The sequence below is a fragment of the Heterocephalus glaber genome, unplaced genomic scaffold (genome assembly GCF_053883595.1).
Source record: "Heterocephalus glaber isolate CG9 unplaced genomic scaffold, H.glaber_assembly_v1.0 deba00001688, whole genome shotgun sequence".
Classification (NCBI taxonomy): domain Eukaryota; kingdom Metazoa; phylum Chordata; class Mammalia; order Rodentia; family Bathyergidae; genus Heterocephalus; species Heterocephalus glaber.
In genome coordinates, this window is record NW_028258413.1 from 7,602,179 (window position 1) to 7,627,244 (window position 25,066).

Consider the following 25,066-nt stretch of genomic DNA (forward strand, 5'->3'; position numbering starts at 1 on the left):
GTCTTTTATTTGGGGGGATCTAACTTTTTGAGTACCTTACTAATTCTAGATATTAGTCCTCTGTCTGAGGAGTGGCCAGCAAAAAAAATTTCCCCTTCTGTAGATTTCTCTTTATTGGTTTTTTTTTCCTTTATGGTGCAGAAACTTTTCAATTTGATGTGATCCCATTTGTTGATTCTTGATGTTATTTCTTGTCCAATTGGGGTTCTGTTCAGAAAGTCCTTGCCTACACCTCTGTTGTCCAAGAGTTTTACTTATTTTATCCTCCAGCAGATTGTTTCAAAAATCTAAATCATTTAGATTTTCATTATGGTTTTCAGTTTCACACATGGTGAGAGATATGGGTCTAGATTCAGTCTTCTCCATGTGGATAGCCAGTTTTCCCAGCAACATTTATTAAAAATGCTGTCTTTCCTCTGGGGCATGATTTGGCCTCTTTCTCAAAGATCAGTTTGGGCATCCTCTATTCTGTTCCACTGATCCTCATGTCTCTTTTTGTGCCAATACCATGCTGTTCTTTTTATTGTAGCTTTGTAATATAACTGGAAATTCTGGATTGTGATATTTCCTGCTTTGCTCTTGTTGCCCAAGATTACTTTTGCTATTCTGGATCTCTTCTATATGAATTTTAGGTTTATTTTTTCTGGTTCTGTGAGGAATGTTGTTGGTATTTTTGTTGGGATTGCATTAAATCTATATGTCACTTTTTTTTTTTTTGGTACCAGGGATTGAACTCAGGACCTTGCGCTTGTGAGGCAGGCACGATACCACTGAGCTAAATCCCCAGCTTATATGTCACTTTTGATAATGTGGCCATTTTGACAATATTTGTTCTACCTATCCAAGAGCAGAAAATATCTTTTCATTTTCTGATGAAAACGAAAAGATCTATCTCCTTTTTCAGGAGTGGAATTTTTTTTTCATTTTTTTTCCTGGTCTTTCACTTTACTAGATTAATTCCTAACCATTTCATTTTTCTTGATGTTATTGCAAATGGTATTGTTTTCCTAATTTCTTTCTCAGTGGGCTCATTATTGGTGTACAGAAATGCTATTGAATTTGGTGTGATTTATGTATCATGGTACCTTGCTGAATTTGTTTATTAGTTCTTTTGATGGAATTTCATGAGTCTTGTGTGTAAAGGATCATGTCATCTGCAAATATGGATAGTGTGAATTCTTTCTTTCTTGTACATAGCCCTTTTATTTCTTTCTCTTGCTGAAGGCATTTGTTACTCCCAGACTAGAGCTTTCAATATCTTGTTATACAAGTACAGTGCAAAACATTTCTTATTTTAAAATATTTACTGATAGCCAGGCATGGTGGCACATTCCTATAATCCCAGCACTGGGGAGGCTGAGGCAGGAGGATTGCCATGAGTTTGAGGCCAGCCTTGGCTCCATAATGAGTTCAAGGCTGAACTACATTGCAAGACCCTGTCTCAAAAAACCAAAACAAGCTGGGTGTGGTGGTGCATACCTGTAATCCCAGCACTTGGGAGGCTGAGGCAGGAGGATTGCTGTGAGTTTGAAGCCAGCCTGGAATACATAGTGAGTTCAGTGGCGGCTTAAACTATATAGTAAGACCCTGTCTCAAAAAAACAAACCAAAATGAACTATTTACAGAGTACTTTAATAAAAGATTCTCTAATATCTGGTTCGTGACCAACTATTAGTCCTGTTGATAATTTGCATGCTGCTCATCTTTGGCCAGTACACAAACCCCACTGGTAGGACATTGTTCCTCTGGGGGGAGAAGACTCATCTTTTATCCAGAGGCTGGAGACAGTGTATGGGGAGCAGCACTCCCTGGGAAGGCGCCTATGTAGTGAGTGCGCGTCTTGGTATTCTGCAGTCCTGGGTGTTCGGAAACCACAATGACTCATAAAGTTATCAAGTATGTCTTGTCAGCATTTAAGCTCGTGTGTCTCTAAATATCACTCTCTTCTTTTTTCTGAATCTCACGTGAAGTTTGAATTTACCAGAGTCCCTCAGTCTCCTCACTCTGGTGCATGCCTGGCTCTTAATGAAGAGAGGTTAGTGGCCAGGCACCTGCTGAGACTCTGTGACGTGCTCAACAGTTTTAGGATCTGGGGGACACAGCCCGATCTCCATCCCCACCCGCAGAAGCTCCTCTACGCTGCCCAAGTGCCTCCCCACGGCTGCAGTGCTAGGGTGCACCCAGCGTTTTCCTCTGTCGACTCTCACCTTGCACATCGGTGCATCTGGTTACGACACACACGTGCACAATTCCTGCACAGGCCTCCCTTTTCACACAGTGAAAAAAAACCTTAGTGATTTCTCTGCCTGAAATGCTTGTTTCCTTGAGGCTTAACTCCAGTGTCTTGTGACCCCCAGCCACACAGACAAGTCTGTCCCTGCAGTTTGTTCCCACGCTGCTTGCATGGGTATTAAATTCCCACAAGGGAACACCAGCCACCCCCCCATAACTGCACACTGTGAAATCTTACACTGGGTAAGGTCTGGGCAGGTGCTCACCTGACAGCCAGAATCCCAGACTCCATTTTCAGGCTGGCATCGACATCCTGAGAACTTGGGAGCATGCATTTTCTGTGCCCCCAACATGACCAGACCTCAGCCACATCCACACTGACCCTCAAAGGAGATAGGGAACGCTGACAGAGCGGGCAGCAGAGGAAACTGGTTTAGTGACACAGACTAGTCTCAGTCCCTCCCTGAAAAAGCAGACACATGTGGTATGTAAGGACGAAAGGAGAAGTTTTCTTCTTGTCTTTCTATCACTTATGAGTCAGGAAAGTCTTACTCACTGGAACCCAGTAGCTTTGCTAAAAACTCCATTGGCAAAAAACAATCATTCTCAGCCCTAGACCAATGAGGAATGGCGCCACAGAGATTGGTCCAGCCAATGCCGATTTTATCCTGAGAGCAGAGGAAGGGGCCCGCCATCCTCCACACCTGACCAAATGGTTTAGATAGGAGAAAGTCATATCTGCCATGCTTGGGGAGCTTCTATCCCTAAGATCTGGATTTCAGCATATCTAAAAGTAATATTGTAAACTTTAATACATTTGCCCTTCGTAGGGAGAAAGGAAAGAGAAGAAAAAAAAGTTTGGCTTCTTACCTTCGTATAATTTCCTTGTATTCATACCTCATTACATAGTGTTTTCCTTCATAAGGAGTCGACCTCATCATCAGATAATTAACCAAATAAGAGAGCAGTTGTTTTCCTTCAGTAACTTGGGCCCCTGTGGTGGACACACCTACCTCTCTGAGGTCAGGTCATTCTCAGGCAGGGAAATATTCTTTGTCATGGAGGAAGCCTAAGCCCTATGTGGCCTGAGCTGGGTAAGGGTTCTTTTGGGGAATAAGCATTAGATCGAGTTGATAAAGCAGTCCAGAAACTGCAGTTTTTGTTTCACAAACACATATGAGACTGAGAACCTTTGCATTCAGCACATGAGCCATGAACAGTGAAGGCAGGAGACTGGTTTGTGTCATCGTTACACAACAATGAAAGAACAGCCATGGTGATGTTCTTTTAAATGCAGGAATCTAGCTCACAGCATGCTTCACAATGTCTTAGTCTGTTCCTGCTGCTATTACAAAATACCCCAAACTGGGCGCCTTAGAAATGCAGCAGTAGATGTGTATTTCTCTCATTTCTGAGGCTGGGGACCTCAACGAGGGTGCCTGTGCCTTGGTGTCTGCTGAGGGCCTGCTCCGTGGTTACAGAGGTGGAGAAAGGAATGAACCGTGTCCTCACATGCCAGGTCAGCAGGACCAAACTGTTCCGTCCAGCCTCTTCTGGGACAGCACTGGCCCCATCCATGAGGGTGGACTGTTCATGGCTTAATCACCCCCAAGCCCCCATGCTCTCCCTTAGGGGTTAAGTTCCAACATCTGAAGTTTGGAAGGAACATACATTCAAGGGTGGCAAGCAATATGTGTACATTCCCAGGAAGGTTACCCTGTTAATGTTGGCCTGTCCCTACCACAGAGAGCAGCAACAAAAGGAAGCAGGTGGCATCTATGAGGGGTCTTGAGTTGACAGCACTAAGTGTATTTTAACTTGACCCAGAGCCTATGAACATCTGTAAATTGATAGGCCCTTTATTTCCTCTGAAATACTTCAGAAAGCACTTAAAACATTGAGATAGGTAGAATAACCTGAGACAGAGAAGGCTGATGTAACACACAGCTCTCCGGGTGGGAAGGGCTGATTACAGAAGCGACTGCCAAAGCGTGGGCCCCTTGCGGGGGACTAGGTGAATGGGCACACATGCTGCAGCCCTGCCTTTATTTGCTCCTCTTGCTGGATTTACAGATAAAGCTTCAGTTGATGGAAACTTTTTGGATGAAAAGTGTTTGAAAATTACTGCTGTAGAAGATTCTAGGCAGTTCCCCTGTCTTTTTTTTTTTTTTTTGGTACCGGGGAACTTGGGACCTTGCGCTTGTGAGGCAGGCACCAGAACCACTGAGCTAAATCCCCGGACACTCCCCTGTCTATTTTGAAAGCCACTAAAAGAAAAAAAATGACCTTCAATCGTGGCAGGTGGAATTATCCAAAATAAAATCACCAAATGTGTCTACCAACAGTACTATTTCCAAGGAAACCTGTGTCACTTTCTTTTCTCTAAAGAATTGCACAGATTGTCTTTTTAAATGTATTTAAAATTGATAAGAACATCTTCTAAAAATCTTAGTGATACAGAAATATAGAAAAGAAAAATGAAAAACCATTCACATACATACACTTACATATGCACCACTGTTTTTAGTCTTGGTCTCAGTGCAGTTTTTTCCCACGTGTGAAAGAAAGACTACAGAGGCTGTCTTTCCCTCAAGTTCACTGCTTTATAATTTTAATGGCATATGTCCCTAATACTGAAAATTAAAGTTCAAATTGAGCCCAGATAGTTTCTGTGTGGATCCGTCTTGTAGAAAATTCTGAATATTGGGTATGCTAGAGTCATGAAGAGCCTTTGCGTGGACTTGGAGAAAATGTTTGGCTGCTAACATATGAGCTGGTGGGCGGTCAGGACAGCCTAACAGCCATGCCTTTGGCCAAGCTCAGCCCCCACTGCTCCATAGAAATCTGGATTTGGCCACAGAAATCTGATTGAATTAATGTTGTTTGCTGAACTTATGAGGCCTATAAAATGTTACTATTGGAAGTAAAGCTGAAGATAGTACAAAGTAGAAAATAAAAGTATTGATATTTGTTCTTGGAATGTTTTTTTAAAGTTGCAATTGAATATGAGAATGGATAAGTGAGATTTTTAAACAAAATATGGCAGAGACTGAAAACAACATACACTGGGTGGAAATCTCATTTCACAACTGTCCAGATGTTCTGGAATTGTGGGAAAAAATGCATGGAGACACAGAATTCGGGTAAAATAATAAAGGCTTTTACTTGCAAGCAGGCGGGAACACCAGGAAACTGGTCTGGTCAGTTCCTGCCCTCCCCCCACGTTCTTTGTCCATCACCTTTTATACTTTTGTTAGTCATTATCTCATCCCTAGTGGTCTTTGTTAAGTAAATAAAGTTCCAATTCCTGTTTAATGGCTAGACACAGGTGGCTTCTGTCACTGATTACAGTCCTAAACACATGACAGTTACGGCACATATATCATAAGTTTGTTCAAGGATTCCCACTTTATTCTTCAGACCTAGGATGTTATCTACAGTGGAGCTACAAATCAAAGGAGCTATATAACCTTCACTTTAAACAACGAAAGCAATGGGCTAAGGCAAGCTTTTAAAGGGATACACTACCTATTTTGCTTCCACAACTAAATAGCTAATCTACTAAACTTACTTTAAAATTTTTCCCTATCACAGATGGTTCTGCTATTAAGCGTGGCTGATATTGGCTATGTTATGTGAGAGCTTGTTTGGAGGTTCTAGCAGGGGAGTGTAGCTCCTCGGATACTAGGGAGGGACGCACATGGAGCGGTGAGGGAGGAAGGGGACCCCCACCTGGCCAGCCAGATCAGCGGAATCAACCCTGGTGATCACTGGGGTGACAGATGTCGCAGCCAGATCGCCCTCACATCCTGGCTATGTTATTTGAGGCTATTTAACTTCTATAGGCTTTGATTGGCTTCTTTTTTCTTTTTTGTTTTTATTAGTGCTGAGTGCTGAGCTACATGGCCAGCCCTTTTTTATTTTGAGACAGGGTCTGGCTGAGCTGCCCAGGCTGGCCTCAAACTTGCACTCCTCCTGCATCAGCCTCCTAAGTGTCTGGAATTACAAGCATGTGGCACCATGCCTGGCCAGCCAGCTTAGTTTTCTCATGGGAATGTTAAAAGGAGAGGACTTTATAACTTACACAAGTGTTCCCAAATTTTATTATTCCATTAATCTGTGATTCTTGGTTGTGTGGAAACCATCCAGTTTCTCTGTATTTCCCCCACATTTAGTCAGTCCTAGCAGCTCTCTCGAACCTTCTCCAGAACCAAGGAAAGGGTTTAGTGTTTGGATTTTAAAGACTTCATGAAAACAGGGGGAAATAAGTAAGCCATTTAACTAGCACTATTGAAAAAGAATGCATTAAACTTAATTTTGTGAGTAACTGACACCTATTTTATTGACTGCTGGATTTTTTACCTTAAAATTTCCTGTAAAGTTCTCTATAATGTAACATATATTTTAATTTCTTTTCAAACAGAAAATGTTTTCATCTGTTATGCTTAACTATGAAGTCTTCCCCTGATGTCTCCTATACTGAGACCTCCAGTGCAGCAGTGTTCAGAGGCGCAGCCTGGCCAGGTGGCTGGACCATGAGGGCACTTGCTGGTTCATCCACTGGGGAGGTCCTAGCTAGATGGACTACAGGGCTGTGGGGCCCAGGTGCTCCCCTTTTGAACCCCCCCAGCTTTCTGGCCACCAGGAAGTGAGCAGTTTTCCTTCACCACACCCTTCCACCATGATGTTTCTCCCTCACCACAGTCCTAAAAGCAGTGAAGCCCCTAACCATGTATTGGACCCTCTGAAACTTTTCTCTTTTCCACCTTTAAGTTATTTGTCAGAAATTTTGTCCCAGAGACGCAACGTTGGTGCTCACATACCATATCTTGTTGGTTGATTGGCTTGAAGGTGCAGAACCACCTTTCTACACATCTGTTATTTCACAGAAGATATTTCAGGTCTAATGCGGATGTGTAACTGAGGATTCATTCGGTGGGAAGTGACGTGAAACCACATCACACTGGCGTCATAAAAGGAAGTTCCTTTGCTCACCTAACAGAAAAATAGTTGCTTCCAGATGTGACAAGAATGTGGTTATAAATTTCTAGTTTTTTAATTCTCACATTCTATATTTCATATAGAATTAAAATCAAAACTGACAGTTGTGTGAGATGCCTCTCTGGCTAACATTGTGTTTTGTAAGGTACAAAATGGTGGTGGTAGTGATGATATAACATCATGTGATTCTTTGACATCGTAAAGGCAAATCTCTTGCATTTAGTTAAACTAAAAAAATTATTTCTGGAGGAAAGGATCTTGTCTAATTCATCTTGGTCTTTGTGGCCTAGCACAATGTCTGACACATATTAGCCATGCAAATATGTGTTAAATTCATTTTTCTCTTACATAATTTTTATTAAATTATTCAAATTTGCAGGGTTTTTTTTTTACCTCTACCATAATCCTCATTGTACCTAAATATGAGGGATGAATTTGGGTAGTAGCCAAAGGAAAACATGAGAACAGTGGCTTAAACAGTTGCATCCTTGTTTGGCAGTGGGTGGCTGTTCCTCCAGGCATTGTCTCTACCTTCCAGGAAGGAGAAAGGGAGATGTTGGAGGGCAAAGAATGAAAAGTACGATCTTCTGAAGGCCTTGCCAGGGATCCCCACCTACATCTCGTATGGAACTGTGACACATTGCCACCTCGAGCTGCAGCCGGGGCCAGGGATTGGAGCATTTGGCTTCTCACCCTCTACAGCATAGGAATCAAGGGAGACAGGGTTAAGAGGGGCATTTATTGGGCCAACCTATAGTGTACCATATGGTTTCTTGGTATAAGTTTATATTTCCTGGTATATGTAAGTCTGGAATACAAAGGACATGTTTTGGCAATCTAAAAATTGCCCATAATGGGCCGGGGATTTAGCTCAGTGGTTCTGCCACCTGCCTCACAAGCACTAGGTCCCGAGTTCAATCCCCAGTACCAAAAAAAAAAAAATTGCCCATAGACTCCTAGCAAGAGACTACTATAGCTTAAGATACTGTGGGCACCACAGGGCCTAAGATACTGCGGGCATTGATCAGTGGTGTTGTATTTTCAATTTTAACTTAGAAATAAGAACCAGGAAGGAGTTAGTGACACTGGTTTCTCTGAAAATGATGGAGCCCAGAGGTTTCCCTTCGGTGACTCATTCCTCACGCCAGCTTTGGAAAGCTACCTGGAGCCTCGCTGCTTCAGCAGCTTGGCCTGTTAGAGAGAAAGTTCGGTAGTGAGATTGCTCAGAATGTTTTGGAGTAGAACTCAAAAAACAGGGTGGGAAACACAGTATAATGTCTTTATTTGACAGAAGTTGCTGTGAATATAAACTGAACCGCTTCAGAAAGTAGCAAGAATGATGCCCTGTGTTTGAAGTGAGGAGGGGTATTTTGAGGAGGATTAATGGGACTATGTCTTTACTGTAATAAATCTTTAAAATTTAAACATTCACCATATTTTTTAATCATACCACAATTGTTGGAATTTAAAAAAAGTTAAGAATAGTAAAACTTAAAATATTTTCAACATTCAGAATTCTTTTTCATTTATTTCTCTATTTACCTATTGGTTTTTAAAGACAGAATCCTGCTGTGTAGTATGGGCTGGCCTTTACCTCACTGTGCAGCCCAGGCTGGCCTCCAACTTGTGACCATCCTCCTCCTCCTCCTCCGGCTCAGGAGTGCTGGATGGCAGGTGTGCACCACCACACCGGGCTCAGAGTTCTAAGGGAGGAAAAAAGTACAATTTACTTCCAAAGATTTTCCGCTTACTGCTCTGACTCTGTACTGTTTCTCCTTCAAAACAGAGCTGGCTGCCCTCCCTGTGTTGCCTTCTTCATAGTCACGAGTCATGGGGGACAAAGATAAACCCATCGAATGTGACAATTGGGAGCCACCCGAAGAGACAAACTGTACAGCCGCTGGGCCTCAGGGAACACAGGTAAAAAGCCTGGGTCAAACCCTGAAAATCCCAGCCACTCTTTTAAGGAAAGGACCATCATTTCCCATCCTTAACAGCTGGGGTGTTATGCTCAGCTACCAGTTCTCCCCGCTCTTCTCCCTGGAACGCAGGAAATCCAGCTTCCCCACCTAAGGCTGCCGCCGCCCCTACCTGCGGCCGGCAGAGCCTGTGAGCTCCGTGTCGCTCCCGGCCTAATCCCCAGGGTGATCTGGCTTTCTTCCCTCTTTCTGCTGCTTAATTTCACGTAGAGGGATGAATGTGAATTGGTTTTCAACACGGATAGTTATTTTCCTGAACCTCTTCAGTTATGGACCAACTATTGTCCTGAATTATGTATTAACTATGCCAATTCTTAAACCCTGTACAATATTTAAAAACATACTGCTCTGTTTATTTTATGTGACTCAAGCATTTATAAAAGTCATGACCCAGTGCTAAGTACTGCAAATGCAGTTCTTGTCCCAAGCACTTGCTGATTTGCTAGTAATAAAAGTTGTACAGTTTTCATATACAATGTGATCTTTGGTTCCAGTAGCAGCAACTTGCTTTGTAATGTGATGAACCAGCAATTGTCAAGATGTGCAGAAAGCAAACAGTTCTAAGAATTTTTTTTAAATTTCTGTAGGTACAAGAGAAAGTCACAAACCTCAGAGGCAGAGATGGAAGCGAAGCCACCGAAGGGAGTAACCTACTGAACAGCCGTGAGAAGAAGCTACAGGAAACCCCAGCTGGCTCCCACTGTCTGCAAAGACTGAGACAGGCACTGGCCTGCCCTCCTCATGGCTTGCTGGGCAGAGGTGTCACGAATGGTAGGTGTCCAGTAAGGATGGGCGCGGGAAAGAGGGGTCACAGATGTGGTGAGATTCCAAAATCATATCTTTCAGAGAACAAAAGGAACTTTACATCTCCCTCACGTCAAAAGAACTAGGTGAACAGTCACAGTGGTTGCTGGCTCTGCTCCACACGGCCACTCAAGGGCCAGGCTAGCAGGGTCCTGACGTCCTCACCCGAGGCTTACACGATCCCCGTGGGCAGGGACAGGACAGAAGCCAAGGGACTGTGGCTTTTCGGTACTGAGTAAGCCTGCAGGACTGACTACTCAAGGGCTGGGGAAAATGTTTGGGAAATCACTTGTAAATAGACAAGCGTTCCCTTTAAACTAATTCAGCTACTATTTGAGTGAAGATAGCTCAATTTCTATTTCCAAATGATCCTGTCATTTCATAAGTAAAGATCTTGGTTTGCAGCTCAACTTACTGCCATACGGCTGCCAGGTTTTAAAAACACTTTGAAGATTTGAAGATTTTTCCCTTCCCTTGGGGAAGGGAAAGTTTATCTCAGCTCTGTTCTGAATATTTTCCTGTTGGCCTATATCTTTCTTTAGGGAATGGATTTGGCTTTTGGAGGCAGACAAAGATTATTATAAATTAGTTAAACAAATGGATGTTCATGTGCAGTGATGCCATTTTTATTCAGAAAGGAAGAGTGTATATGTATGTGTGTTGTGTTTGTGTTACGTATTAGGTGTGTTCAAAAAATCTGGTAAGTGTTCAGGTTTTTAAAAATTATTACAGTAAAAGACACATTGCCATTGGTCCCTCTCAAAATACTTTCCATGGCCTCCAATACATGTATCCCATCGATCTTGCCACTTTCTAAAGCATTTCTTGAAGTCCTCTTTCGTGAATGTCTTTAGTTGCTCCATCCTAGCTGCCTCAATATTCTGAATTGATTTCAGTGTTTATCTTTCATGGTCCTTTTGACTTTGGAGAAGAGCCAGAAGTCACATGGTACAAGATCTGGTGAATAAGGTAGATGAGGACACATATCATGTTTTTACGAGCTGCCTTTCCGTTGGGTGGCGCTTGGCAGCAGCATTTACCATATTTTTGACCACACCTCATAAACATACTCACAAAAGAGAACTTTCAGAGCTGCTTCAGAAAATGGCAAAAACTATGGGATAGGTGTGTTCAAAGCTGGGGCTGGGGTGTTGAGGGAGATTAATGCCAATGTATCTTTTAACATAATACATTGTTTTTCTCTCTCTTTTTTTTTTTTTTTTTTTTTGGTACCAGGGATTGAATTTGGGATCTTGCACTTGCCAGGCAGCGGCGAAACCACTGAGCTAAATCCCTGGCCCATAAATTTTTAATTTAACCACTCACTGTATATTTTGATCACCCTCTGTATGTTAAGGGATGTAGAAATATAGTAGGAAAAAGAACAAGGGATTTGAAAATTGTCTCTAAAGACAAATTTAAAGACTATTTCAAAAATTGTGTTGAGAAATGATACCATCATTGGAGGGAATATATGGCCTCTATGGGCTATAATTACTGAAAAATGAGGCATAATCCTTCATAGCTAAAGATCAACTGGGAACTTTAGAAAATATTATTATCATCTTCATCTGGGACAATAAAAGCCAAGTACAATATGTTATATTTTAGACTCTGGACATGTTTTTAATGAAATCAAGTATGGTTCTGAACTAGCATGGAATAAAATCTCAAACTTTATTTAGGACACACAGTGATAGCCTGGTTCCAGAATATACACTAGCTAATTGGGGCCACAGATAATTTAATACCTTTTCTGTCCTTTTTATTATTTTTTTAACTTTTACCTTTTAAAATATGGCACATATCTAGTTAAAATATTTATAATAAAACAGATATAAAGAAAGGGTAAAAATGTCATGATTTGAAAACAAACCAAAATATAACGACACGCAATCAACAGTCCTGTCACTTAAACCAGTAGTAATATCTGAAAACAATATGTTAAGCCTGTTTAAATGTACTGTTGACCTATGAAGAAAGCAGTGATCAGAAACCAAAACTGGAATACAAGTAGGAGAGATAAATAAGCACGGAAGCTGCCTTTCACCCTGGAGGTTTCTCCCAAGACCTGATGAAACTGAAAGTGATTTTGAGAACGGTGAGCACACAGAAAGGCGAGCTGACACCTGCCTGGCTAGCAGGAAAATGATGTTGTCCTTCACTCACCCAGAGCTGGACGGGATGGTGAGATGGTGGTGAACCTGCTCTCCAATGAGGCCTGTGGCTAAACCTGTCTATATCGTGAGGAGTCTCAGCTAAAAATGTGTAAATTTATCCTGATTTGTATCCTCAGTTCACAGAAAAAACTCAATCCCAATTTGTAGCTCTAGGAGTCCCCTGGGCTGTAAATTTGTAAGCACATGGTAAAGATAAATGCAGACCCTACCTGGAAAACTCACATTCAACCCATGTTTGAATTTGTATCACATTCAAACCCACAGATAAAGGTAGAGGGAGGGCTCATTGTTGCCAAATAAATAAATAAGTAAATTTTAAAAATAGATGAATAAAACACAAAAAAGAAACAGAAAGTAGAGGTTTTATAATTTTCCATTACCATAAAATAGAATATAAAGCATTTTTGTATATGTAAAGAAGTTAAGGAAAAATAAATAGGAATTTAAAGAAGTAACTATTAAACATTAACAGATCTGGGGCCGGGGATTTAGCTCAGTGGTTTCGCCGCCTGCTGTGCAAGCGCAAGGACCCAAGTTCAATCCCCAGAACCAAAAAAAAAAACAAAAAATTACAGATCTGAATAAGAACCAAATTGACTTCTGAAGATAAAAGATACAGGACAATAATAGAAATTTAAAGTTCAATGGACAGAGTAGGTAGCAGAGTAAGTGAAAATAAAATTGGTAAACTAGCAAGTAGAGCCAAAGAGATTACCCAGAAGGCAGTACACAGAGATGTGACATATGAGGCTCAGCAACTTGGAAACAGCGTGTGTGTCCAACCTTCTTACAGAAAATAGGGAGAATGGGCAAGAAACATTTGAAGAAATAAAGACAGAACTTTCCAGAATCGGTTTTAAAAAACATAAATCCTAAGCAAACCAAAAGGGAGACTCATATAAATATACTCTAAAATTGCAGATCCAAAAAGAAGATCCTAAAATCAGACAAAGAAAAAGAACTCTGTAGAAAAGTCATATTAGGGCTGGGGATTTAGCTCAGTGGTTCAGCTGCCTGCCTCACAAGCGCAGGCGCAAATATCCAAGTTCGATCCCCTGTACAAAAAAAAAAGAGTCAAATTAGACTTTATAATACGGAAAGCCAAAAACCAATGAATAATAGTTTCAATGAAGTGAGCGAAAATAACCCTTAACCTGCAATTTGTTTTTTTTGGTTTTTTTTATTTTAATGTAATGCAAGTAGATATTAATAAAGAAAATACAAAAACACTTCTATCAAAAAAATAAAATTTCATAACAATAGAATTAGAGAATAATAATGGTAAGTACACTGTGTTTCATGATCTTAAGAAAAATACATTTTCAATTGCTAATCTATCTCTCAGCTCATCCCTAAGAAAACTATACCTTTTTTGCACAAAGCATTTTAATTAACAAAGTATCTGACACTTGGTATTATTTTGAACAATTTCTTCCTATTTCACAATATTTATTATACATTTTGATCCTTATTTATACTTTCAGTTTCTCACACCAGAGAGACAATGCGATATTTACACATGTGTTTCTGATTTATTTCACTAAAGAGTATGATCTCAAGTTATCCTTCTTTGTGGCTGAGTAGTACTCCATTATATTAAAAAACACATCTTCTTGATCCATTCATCAGTTGATGGACATTTGGATTGTTTCTAAGATTTAGCTATTACAAACTGTGTTGCTATACACATGGGTCTGCATATATCACTGTGGTATGATGCTTTTAATTCTTTCAGGAAGATACTCAGAATGGGAATAGCTGGATCGAATGGAACCTCTAATCCTAGTTTTTTTGAGGAATCTCCATACTGATTTCCACAGTGGTTGCACCAGGCTGCACTCCCACCAATGGTGGAGATGGAAGGGTTCCTCTCTCCCCGCAGCCCCGCCAGCATTTGTTATTGGTTGATTTCTTGATAGCAGCCATTCTTTCTGGAGTGAAGTGGAATCTCAGTGTTGTTTTCATCTGCATCTCTCAAATGACCAGTGATGTTGAACATTTTTTCATATATTTATTTGCCATTTGTACTTCTTCATCTGAGGAGTGTGTATTCATCTCAGATGCCCATTTTTGGATTGGATCTTTAAATTTTGGGGGGTCTGATTTATCTCAGTTCTTTTTGTGTTCTAGATATTAGTCCTTTGTCTGAGGAGCACCTGGCTAAAATTTTTTTCCCACTCTGTGAGTTGTCTGTTCATTCCATTGATGATTTCTTTTGCTGTGCAAAAACTTTTTAATATGAGATCCCAGTTGCTGACCCTTTGTATTATTACCCATGCAATCAGTTAACCTGCAATTTGGGGCAAATCCAATATATACCTAGAAAAACTTCTTTCAAAATATACTAATTTCAGACAACAAAACCAGTAATTTAGTAGCAAGGATCCTCATGAGAAATGTAGTGTATTCTGACAGAGAGTGCTTCTACACCATGAAGTAGCCCATGAGTAATGGCAGATCAGAAATTGTGTGAAATAAGGAGTTTGTATTTGGGGACATAAATTTTCTGGCATATTAATATTTTGCATCATTAAGTGAAGGCAAAGTGAGTAGAAAACGGAAAAGAGCAGGTGTGTGCTGTCTCACAATTAAGCAGAAGCCTTCCTCACACGGGGACCTTTTAAGTTGAGCTCCCCATTGAGGTGCCTGTTTTCAGGCCTTCGGTAGCTGGCTTAGGGGCATCAGGAGCTCTTTGACGTTCCACAACACAGAGCTTCTAGTACAACTACTCATGGGGATGAAACAGCAGACATTACAAAGGAAGAAGCTGCCAACAATTTTCCTTCTTATTATTTTTTTTTTATTTTGATAGAGAAGGCTCTGATATAGGCCCATTTTTTATGGGGTTGCTCTGTATTTAAAGATGATTTCTTCACAAATCTGCATCTGCAAAGAGCAGACTGCGTGTGAGACACAGATGTCAGTGGAGATTCAACTGCACTGTTACTGTTAGGAGGAGTGTTTGTTTTTGTTGGTGCTTTGGTGCTAAGTTTTGAGTGCAGAGTGGTTTGCCCCAACTCGGTCTTTCCCAGGAGCCCTTCTATTTTGAGTATACCATTTTGTAAGACAGAGTTTACAAAGTTGTGACTCATTTAAGAAACATTTCACATGCTAACAAAAATGCGCTTACTAAAGGAAATAGTTCATGCGTCGAGCTAGTTGTCCTAGATGAACGGTTTGAGATGCCAGCCTGAATGATGACTTTTTAAAAGGTGAGTATGGGCAGCCTAGTCTTCCAGGTAGCTCCGGCCCCACCCCTCCCCGGGGAGGTCCGGCCTCCTTCCTTGCCGCCTCTGAGCACCCCAGCGGCCTGAGCCCACAGGGGGAACAGTCACCGAGGCCCAGGGTGACGGGAACTGGGGCATCCTGGGGGATCCTGGCCCCACTCCAGGTGCAAAAATCCCCTCAAGGTGAGAAGCAGCTGTGTTCACTGGCATACAGCAAGTTTTCCGTGTTGATCCACGCCAGTGTGCAATACCACCACATCTGTGTCTACTGATGGTGCTCTAAGCACCTCACAGATTCCAGCTTCAGAACAAGAGACCCTGGCTGGACCAAAGCCTAAATTGTTAGTCTGTTGATGCACAAAGACACTTACACTAGAAAAGAGGACTTCTTGGGCATCCCTGAACCCCAGGTTAAGAACTTCTGCACTAGAGATGCATGAGTAGAATTTACTGTACTGAAGTTCTGGGATAGAGGTCATATTTTATCTTGGCCAGTATATTATGACCAAACGATTGTGTGATGAGAAACGACAGATTGTTTATTGTTCAAATGATCTGCTAGGAGATTGTTTGGAGTACCAAGCTTCTCTGTGAAAGAGCACAGGAAAATCTATACAGTGATCTATAGAAACTTGATAGTTGTCAATCACCCAGAACCTTCGGACTGAGGCACATCTGAGAGTGAGAGCAGGTGCCATCTTGAAGGTGGGCGAGAACAAAAGGCCCTGGGCAAGAGCTACAAGAAGGGAAGCCTTCATCTTCAGATTCGGTTTCTACCTCAGCTACCTCATCTAGAAGGAGAGCAGTCAGCGAAAGGAAAGAAAGTTCAGATGAATTGTCTGATGATGACAAAACACCACAAATCGGATAGTATTTCCCGTTCTTTTGATGAAAGCCTGGCTCTGTGGAATAAGGGAGATATGTTGTGAAAGAAGTAACAGCAGTGAGTCGACAGAGACTCCATCAGATCCCAATCTGGATGATGGTGTAAGTGAACATTCAGGTGAATTATTAGATCAGGATCCAGTTTCAGATCAATCCAGTGTAGAATTTGAAGTTGAATCTCTTGATTCAGAACATGATACTCTTAGGAAGGACAAGAACTCTGAGATGAAGATCATGAGGTATATCAAGTTACTGTGTATTGGGCAGGGGAGAGTGTTACAGGCATCCATTTGAAGAAGATCCAGAAATTTCCTTACTGACAATTGGAGGTGTACTTCATGCAATGAAATGAGTCCCCCCCCTTCCATCACATTGCAACAGATGATGGGCCCTTGGTTAGGATGGGCTTTCTGGAGATAACGGGAAAGAGAAAGGGGAAACCCCTGAGAAATCCAAATTAGAAAACTCAACGCAGGCAGGCCAGGGCTTGGATGCACCGGATACTGCAGCAGATGATTCCAGAGAGTCACGTATTGGTGAAAATAATGATAAGTCATACAAGCCTCCCAGTCACAAGAAAGTGAGGACTATTCTCAGTCATCAACTTCTAGTAGCATTATTAATAGCAGCCAAGAAGATGTTAAAGAGTTTGAGAAGGAAGAAACACAAGACAGAGAAGAAAGCGTGGAATCCAGTTTTCCCCTTCATGGCATTGAACCTTTGCCAAGGTCAACCTAAAAATGGTTGCATTGTTCTTGGCCAAACAGGACATCTTATGTCATGTTTCACATGTGCAGAGAAGCTAAAGAAAAGAAATAAGCCCTGCCCAGGATGTGGGCAACCAATTCAAATGATTGTGCTAACTTACTTCAACTAGCTGACATATCCATGAAAGTATATATTTTAAATTTCTAATTATATAAGCCTAAAAATTTAGACAACATAGATTTTATGAACATATATCAAAGTAAGAAATATAAGTAGGACATTTAAATTAACTTATTTAGTACCTTTTGTGTAAGGAGGAAAAGTATGTGGGAAGAGTTGGTATTTAAAATGTAGATACTCTGAAACTCCATCCTTAGTTTCTCTCCTCTTTCAGAAGTTCTTATTTATATTTGGTGCTATGTTATATAGGCAAAAATATTCAGCTTATTATAAGTAATAATCTTCAGTAAAATAGTGAAAATAACCAGAATTGGTAATAATAATTGAGATTATATATGACAACACATGCAATAAATGTTATTCAACATTCAGCTCTGCAAATTGGGCCTCATTTTACATGCTTATGGATTACTAATATAGTCATGATTATCTGTATTTTTAGGTTTTTGTGTATGTATATTATTTATTGACTTACAAGTAATTAAAAGTTTAAAAAATAAGGAAAGTATGTGGATAATTCTAAGAAAACATTTTCTGTAAAAAGAGAATTAACGATAATGTTTACTCAAGGCAGTCACCTGAAGGGGTCCAAGGAAGTCCCCCTAAATTTAAAGGAGATTCATTCTGAAAAACAGTCAACAGACAAGATGAAATATTAACCAGCTGCTCTTCAGGCAGAGGATTAATATCTAGAATACATAAAGAATACAAAGAATTTACCCCACACACAAAAAGGAATAACCTAGTCAACAAATTGGTAAATAAGTTGAATAGACACTTCTCAAAAGAAGTATAAATGGCCATAAAATACATGAAAAAAATGCCCACATCTTTAGCCATTAGAGAAATACAGATCAAAAGTACATAGAGATTCCATCTCACCCCAGTCAGAATAGCTATCATCAAGAATACAAAAAATAATGAATGCTGGTGAGGACGTAGGGAAAAAGGAACCCTCCTAGACTGCTAGTGGGAATGTAAACTATTGCTATGGAATTCAGTAGAGAGATTCCTCAAAAAACTAAAAATAGAAATACTATTTGAATTAGCTATACTACTCCTTGGTATATTCCTAAAAAAAATTAAAGATAACACACTGTAGTGATACATGCATACCCATATTCAGAGCAGCATAATTCATAGTAGCTATGCTGTGGAAATAGCCTAGATGCCCATCAACAGATGAATGGCCAAAGAAAATGTGGTGTATATACACAGTAGGGTATTGTTCAGCCATAAAGAATAATGAAATCATCCCATTTACAGGAAAATGGATGGACCTGGAGGCCTGGAGACCTTAAGCGAAAGAAGCCAGTCTTAGTTAAACATCTCATGGTTTTTTCTCATATGAGCAAGCTAAATAAATAAAAGAAAAATAACAGGAAACTAGAAAGTAGAGTTTTGGAGATGAGAAGGGAACCAGAGGGAGAAGGGAGAAAAGAAAGAAGAAATGAGGATAAAAATAATCAAAATATGTTGTAGACATGTACCAAGATATCAAAATGAATGTTATTCTGTATCACTAATACACACCCTTTAAAAAAAAAAAAGGGAAATGGGAACATCAACTTGTTCCAGGCACGTTCCTGATGTCTTATTGCAGAACCCATCGGAGAGAGGCACCGGCAGATTTATTGAGCAGAGTTGGAAGCAAGAGACCGTGGGACAGAACTGAGCTTGGGGTCTGGAGGGCCTGCACAGTTCTGCTGCAGAGCAGACTGTCCAGAGAACAGAGGACCAAGGCCAGTCCTCCAGTGGCTGAGGTGGTTAGGTTGAGCATGGTGTCCATTCTGTAGCACTGAGAGTCCTTACTGCTCAGGAGAAGGGGGTCCAGGCTCCATGAGATGATTGTTTTTGCTTGGGGCAGCTTCAGTTCAGCAGGGTCTGCTGAAATCCAAGATGACCATAGCTTAAGGCAGTGACTAGAGGCTTCTAGATGCCCCTGGTAGCTTGGTGTCCCTGTAAATCTCTTATCTTGATGCCTTCAGTCTTGAAGGGGATGAGACAGGTTATGTAAATTTTAGGCTAGTCAACCTTGTATTACCAGCTTCTAGACAGACCTCCCTCAGTGCTTAACACCTGCGTGAAGGAAGACCGGAGCAGGAAAGGAATCTGACCCAGAGGCATAAGGTGATAAAGGAGTCTGAATGAAGAAAACACACTTCATGCTTTTAATGAGTAACAGGTCAAGGCTCAGGGAATTCATCTGCCCTTTGCCCAACACGGTGGTATCCGTCTTAGAACTAAACTACCAAACCATGATTGGAGCTTCAGCGTTGTCATATTTCTGTGAAAAGGGTAAAGATAATGCTTGTTTGACTTTCTCATATGAACTGCTATTATGTTTGTGATAAAACTATAAAGAAAAATAAGAGAATGGTTTAAAAAAATCAAAGTAGTGGTTCCTTCTGGCAGGGTGGGGCACAGGCAGACTGGAAAGACTGGTGATATCTTATTTCTTAAAATGGTTGGAAATTACCCATTTGTTCATATTCTTGATGTTTCTGCTTTATACATGGTGACACATGTTTACCTATGCAATGTTTATTTTTTATTAAATTTTTACTTTTATTGATACATGTTTGCAGTACATAATGATTCTTTTGCTCCTAGACAGTGGGTTTGATGTTTAAGAATTATCTTAGATGCTATTGAAACCTGTATTTGACAACTTCTTGACAGAAACTAGTTTTCTTGGTTTATTCCAGTCACCATGGCGGTCCTTCTGTGGGCTGTAGTTTGGTCCATCACTGGCAGTGAATGTCTCCCAGGAGGAAACTTGTTTGGAATCATCATCCTGCTCTACTGCGCTGTCATTGGAGGAAGACTTTTGCGGCTTGTGAAGTTACCAACACTTCCTCCCCTGCCTCCTCTTCTTGGTAAGTGCAAAAAAAATCTTCTTTCTTTCAAAGCAAATAATATTTTTAAAATAGTAGTTTGGAAAGCTTTGGGAAATGAAGAGATGAAATAGTTCCATATTTGCTGTGATGGAGACAAAAGCCAAATGTTCAATTTGAGGGATTTTGTGCACCAGTTGTTAAAAATTGATGATGTACAAAAAATAAGTAAATTATGTAAATTTAGAATTAAACAACTTACACTAAAGGACAAGAGCAATCAATCCCGGAAACTGGTCGCTTCCTAATTATTCTACTGTGTTCCCCTTATGTGTGCCCCGAGATTATGGGAACACCATGGAATGGCCGCCACTGGCCGGCCTGTCCCAATTCCACACCCAGAAGCATCATGTCGGTAGCTCCAAATCAACCCTGATGGAAGGAAGCATCGGTAACACAGAAATCGGGGAACTGCAAATCAGGACCTGTGATATTGAAAGTCACGCTGTGCGTGTTCTCGTGAGGGCCTAACTGAAGGATGTGAGCTCAGACATGTGGGGGGCACAGGCCTAGAGGACCCTGCTGAGGAGAGTGCAGCCCTCACAGTCTCTGACAGGACTCTGCCCCCTGGAGGTGGGCAGGTGGCCCCAGGAGGGTGGATCCCTCCCAAGCCACGCCCCTGAAGCCGTCAGTCTTTCTCCCATCCACTGCCCCTTCCAGACACTGACTCCCCTGCCCCTCGACTGCCCAGGCCTTTCTCACTTTGGACAGCACTCTCATGCTTCCATATACTGGAGAGCTGTCTCGTTGGCTTGTTGAAGTGCGGCCCCGGTGTCTGTCCACTGCGTCGTAGTTCCCTCTGTGGGTCTGAAATCCTGAAGGCACCAGCAAGTGCTCGGTGACTGGCACTGCACGGTGGTGCGCGTGTCCTTGGGACTCCCTTCTAAGGCATTTGCGAAGTAAGTGTGTGTTTCTCGTTAAGTGCTTGGCGTGAAGATGAAGCAGAAGCACCTGCTGCTCTAAGTGCTCGCTGAGGTTTTAGGGAATCCTGCACAGCGCGGAATTTCAGGAGCTGGTCGCTGTTCGGCGTTACGCACAAGGGAGTGGCTGAACTCAGATTGATGAAGACGTCTTCCTTTTAGGATTTGGTCCTCTCCACCCCTCTCGTTTCTCCCTTTTATGTTCAGTTTGGAGGGGAATATTAATTATTCTAATGTTTCCTTTTATATGCATTTAAATTCTTTTTTGCTCCTCTAAATTATTGCATTATTTAATTTTTAATTAAAAGTTTAACTTAATTTCATCCAAAGGCTAACCGCAGGGGAAGATTCTGTAGTCGCCCTTTCCTCGGGTGAAGGGCCAGAAACTCTGGTCTCTCACTGAAACCGCCCGGTCCCGCTGGGCTTTGCCGTTCCAGGCATGCTGCTGGCTGGGTTCCTGCTCAGGAACATCCCGGTCATCTGTGACAGCGTGCAGATCCAGCACGGGTGGTCCTCCTCCCTGAGAAGCATCGCGCTGTCTGTCATTCTGGTGCGCGCCGGCCTCGGGCTGGACTCCAAGGTAAGGCGTGAGCGTCTCTAGTTATTAAACAGGGACCGTGTTCCTCCAGTGTCCCAAGTGTCTAGGGTCCCCTAGCTCCGGGACAGGACAGGGTCACTTTGCGTGATGTTCCCAAGAAGAGAATAGAGCGCATCTCCTGCAGGGCTGATCTGCAGGGAGGACCTTGTGTTGCTCAGGGACCCAAGCGATGTCCCCATACTCGTTCTCAGAGAAAGGTGGACTTAGTGTCAGAAAAGGTGCAGCTGCATCCTGTGACTGAGACACGGGCCACAGTTGTAGGTGACAGTGGTGCAGAGCCACGTGAGCACGGGTCCCCGGAGAGCCGAATAAACTAATGAACTGACGCCGAGCGGTTGAAGCCAGTCATGTGTGGACTCAGACCCTGAAGCTGTGGCTGGGTGCAGACCTGGCCCCGCTGCTCACCAGTTTCATAACTTTGGGCAAATGACTTAACTTGAGAGCATCTAAAAACTGGGGATGATAATATTACCTGTTTCATGGAGTTACTATGAAGGCAACACAAGGTGTCCCCAAAACCCTTAGAATGCAGAAATGTTTGAGTGAAACTGAACACCTGGAAGACTCACTGTACCCAGGCGTGGTCGGAGGCTTCTGGGGCGCTGAGGGCCATGTGCTGTGCGAGGCTGCAGGGTCGGTTGTATCGGGTGTCTGTTTACATCCAGGCCCTGAAGAAGCTGAAGGGCGTCTGCGTGCGCCTGTCCCTGGGTCCTTGTGTCGTGGAGGCGTGTACAGCTGCCATTCTTGCCCACTTCCTGATGGGTTTGCCGTGGCAGTGGGGATTTATACTGGGGTAAGGATTTGTTTCTCTGTCGTATTGTCGTGCGGCGACACTTGTGGCCTCCCCTGGTTCCATACCGCAGTGTGTACAAAAGGGTTTTCTGAAGGACACTGGAAAACGCGGCCTGGGTAATCCAGTGTGGCCTCAGTACTCCTCTCCCAGGAGTCTGCTCTCTGCAAGCGCTTTCCCAGCGCCCGAGGCCATTCAGCCCATTGAGGAGGCCAGGGCCTTTGGTGGGGGCTGCTGGGTCATGCTCAGAGTCTGCACAAAGGTTCTGCTCCCTCGGGGTGCTTCTGTCCCTTCCCCAGGCTCAGCTTTCGCTTCCAGTGGCGAGCAAAGCAGCAAGGATATGAGTAAGTCCTTGGTAGAAGTAAGAACTTCCCACTTCTCAGGGTGACAACCCTGGGCTCTGCCGCCTGGACTGCACCCAGCTCTGCCACTCCCAGTGTGCTCTTTGGCATGCACAGTGTTAGTGCCACTGTGCCTGTGTCCTCACTTGTAGCAGGAAGACACACGGCATCTATCTCACAGGGTTGCGGTGAGAATGAAATCAGTTCATCAGAAGAGTTCCAAGTGGGGCTGCACACAGGAAGCATTTCAGATGCCTTCAGTTATAGCTGCTGCTGTTAGCATCATTTCCGGTCACTGCAGCCTTCTCCTTAGGACCTGCATCTTACTTTACACACCAGCCCTGGGTTCCGGTTCAGATGTCCATGCCAGGTTTTCAAAAGTCCTAACATGAACATTTTGTTTAAAGCACAGCTTCCTGGGCCTAACGCTGTTAATTCTCCCATGCCATTCATCAGTATAAAATACCTACTTTAGGCAGTCTGGTTCCCAAACAGGTTGCCCACAGTAGACTCTGGAGGTCCATGTTCTAGAGAACACTCGTGTCCGTGTGTTTCTGACTGGCATTTCTCCGCTATTAGAAAGACTATTGTAGTCCAAAGTCTGACCGAAAGGAGTCAAGGTTAAAAGCTACAGGCTCTTTGGTTTTTCACATGATAACAAAGTGGGATTATGTCTGAAGTGCTGTGTGTCAGTTTCGTCCTAGGCGCTGTGTCCCCAGCCGTGGTGGTGCCTTCAATGCTCCTTCTGCAGGAGGGGGGCTATGGGGTAGAGAAGGGGGTCCCCACCTTACTCATGGCCGCGGGCAGCTTCGATGACATCCTGGCCATCACAGGCTTCAACACCTGCCTGGGCATAGCCTTTTCCACAGGTAAACTACTCTGTGCACCGCACACTGCTCTTTATCTTTGGGGACATCACTTAAAATGCTATAAGCATGGCTTGTTTGCTCAAGGCAAGTTAAAAACATGGAAAACAGCAGCGAGTTGTGTACCTGAGGAGGGACAGGAGCTGAGGATCCGCACTCCCTTCCTCACAGTACAGGCTGTGAGAGTCGCACACCACGGCATAGAAGGAGCTCAAGGTTGTTGTTTGCAGAGATCTGAGAAAGTCGAATTCCAGAGACTTCAGACGGAGGGTGAGGGGGTTTCTCAGTGGGCGCACAGGACAGAGCAGTGCAGCTGGGAGGCACAGCATGCTTCTAAAGCAGGACCCTTTGTGCCCTCTCCTTGTTGGCATTTGATGGGGGAACAGCCGCGAGGTTTCATGGGCGCCTTTCCAGTGCTCAGTAAGGTTCTGGATGGATGTGTTTTGTTCTGAGTAGTAAGAGAAGAGGAGCCTAAGGCAGCCCTACACACACACACACACACACACACACACACACACACACACGGGCACACACAGGTACCATTCTTCAACACCTTTGTTAAACGGGTATGGACCGAAGGCTGAGAGGAGATTCCACGCCTTTACTGTCCTTTGGCACAGCACCAGTTTAACTCGCTTCCTTCATCTTTCATCCAAAACTGGGAAATAAAATTTGCACTTCCTGTTAGTGACAGTGTAATTGTAGCCTGACTTCAGCCTTAGATTCTTCGGTGGAAGCACACGGCCCCCATTCCTGCCATTCCCTCTAGTAAGCCTCCCGCATGCAGATTCCATACCACTCGGGCCCAGCAGTGGCCTTCCACCCAGGCCCTGGTAAATTCGTCTTCCCCAAGCAGTTTTCATAATGTCACTTTCTAGTCCAGGAACCAGCAAAGATTCCGAATGTACACTGAGTCCAGTCAACACGCATGTGCTCATTGTAACGCTGCTATATCCATGTAAATTTATACTTTTACGTGTTCCGATGTATACACCTTTAAAACAATGGGTCCCGGCCTTCATCACACATTAGAATTACTGGGAGAGTTGAAAGAAATGTGGGCATCATGTCCTCCATCGAGATCAGAACCTTTGGGAACGGAAACCAGGGCCCAGCAGGGTTAGCAGTCGAAGTTCACAGCAGGAGCTCGCTGGGGCATCGAAGGCAGGGGTGACGGGCCGAGGCGGGAAGGGCTTTCTTGGTCTGGCGGGGACTCGAGGCTCCGGACAGGGACAGCTTGAAGAACCTGCCTGATGGACTCTGTAACATCACCCTGCTTATCCTCAGTCCTCAGTCAGTGCAGTCCTCAGACCTTTTGAACCTGAGCCCTGCTGGCTTCACTCAATTAGAATTTTTAAGGCTGGGGCCCAAGGGGTTTTAAAAAACAACTTCAGCAAGCAAGAGACTGAAACCAATTAGCCACTCCCATGATTTAGAGTAAGTGATTTAGGTACAGCT

General features: G+C 42.9%; 1 protein-coding gene and 1 pseudogene across 9 annotated transcripts in view; both read left to right on the forward strand.

Moving 5' to 3' along the window:
- Slc9b2 (solute carrier family 9 member B2) overlaps window positions 1-25,066 on the forward strand; it is a 48,653-nt gene that overhangs the window by 10,802 nt on the left and 12,785 nt on the right. For 5 of the 9 annotated variants that reach the window (XM_087198799.1, XM_004866259.4, XM_004866258.4 and 2 more), the window contains exons 2-7: window positions 9,020-9,153; window positions 9,800-9,983; window positions 19,905-20,075; window positions 21,451-21,593; window positions 22,277-22,404; window positions 23,436-23,611. In XM_087198799.1, coding sequence (XP_087054925.1) covers window positions 9,064-9,153; window positions 9,800-9,983; window positions 19,905-20,075; window positions 21,451-21,593; window positions 22,277-22,404; window positions 23,436-23,611 — 892 coding nt within the window. In that variant the 5' untranslated portion in view covers window positions 9,020-9,063. Of the gene's footprint in view, window positions 1-8,885; window positions 8,908-9,019; window positions 9,154-9,799; window positions 9,984-19,343; window positions 19,495-19,885; window positions 20,076-21,450; window positions 21,594-22,276; window positions 22,409-23,435; window positions 23,612-25,066 lie in introns of those variants that run through there. The other 4 variants (XM_087198800.1, XM_087198801.1, XM_087198802.1 and 1 more) reach the window with 4 other exon arrangements.
- On the forward strand, window positions 9,996-18,571 carry LOC147821905 (E3 ubiquitin-protein ligase Mdm2 pseudogene; annotated as a pseudogene).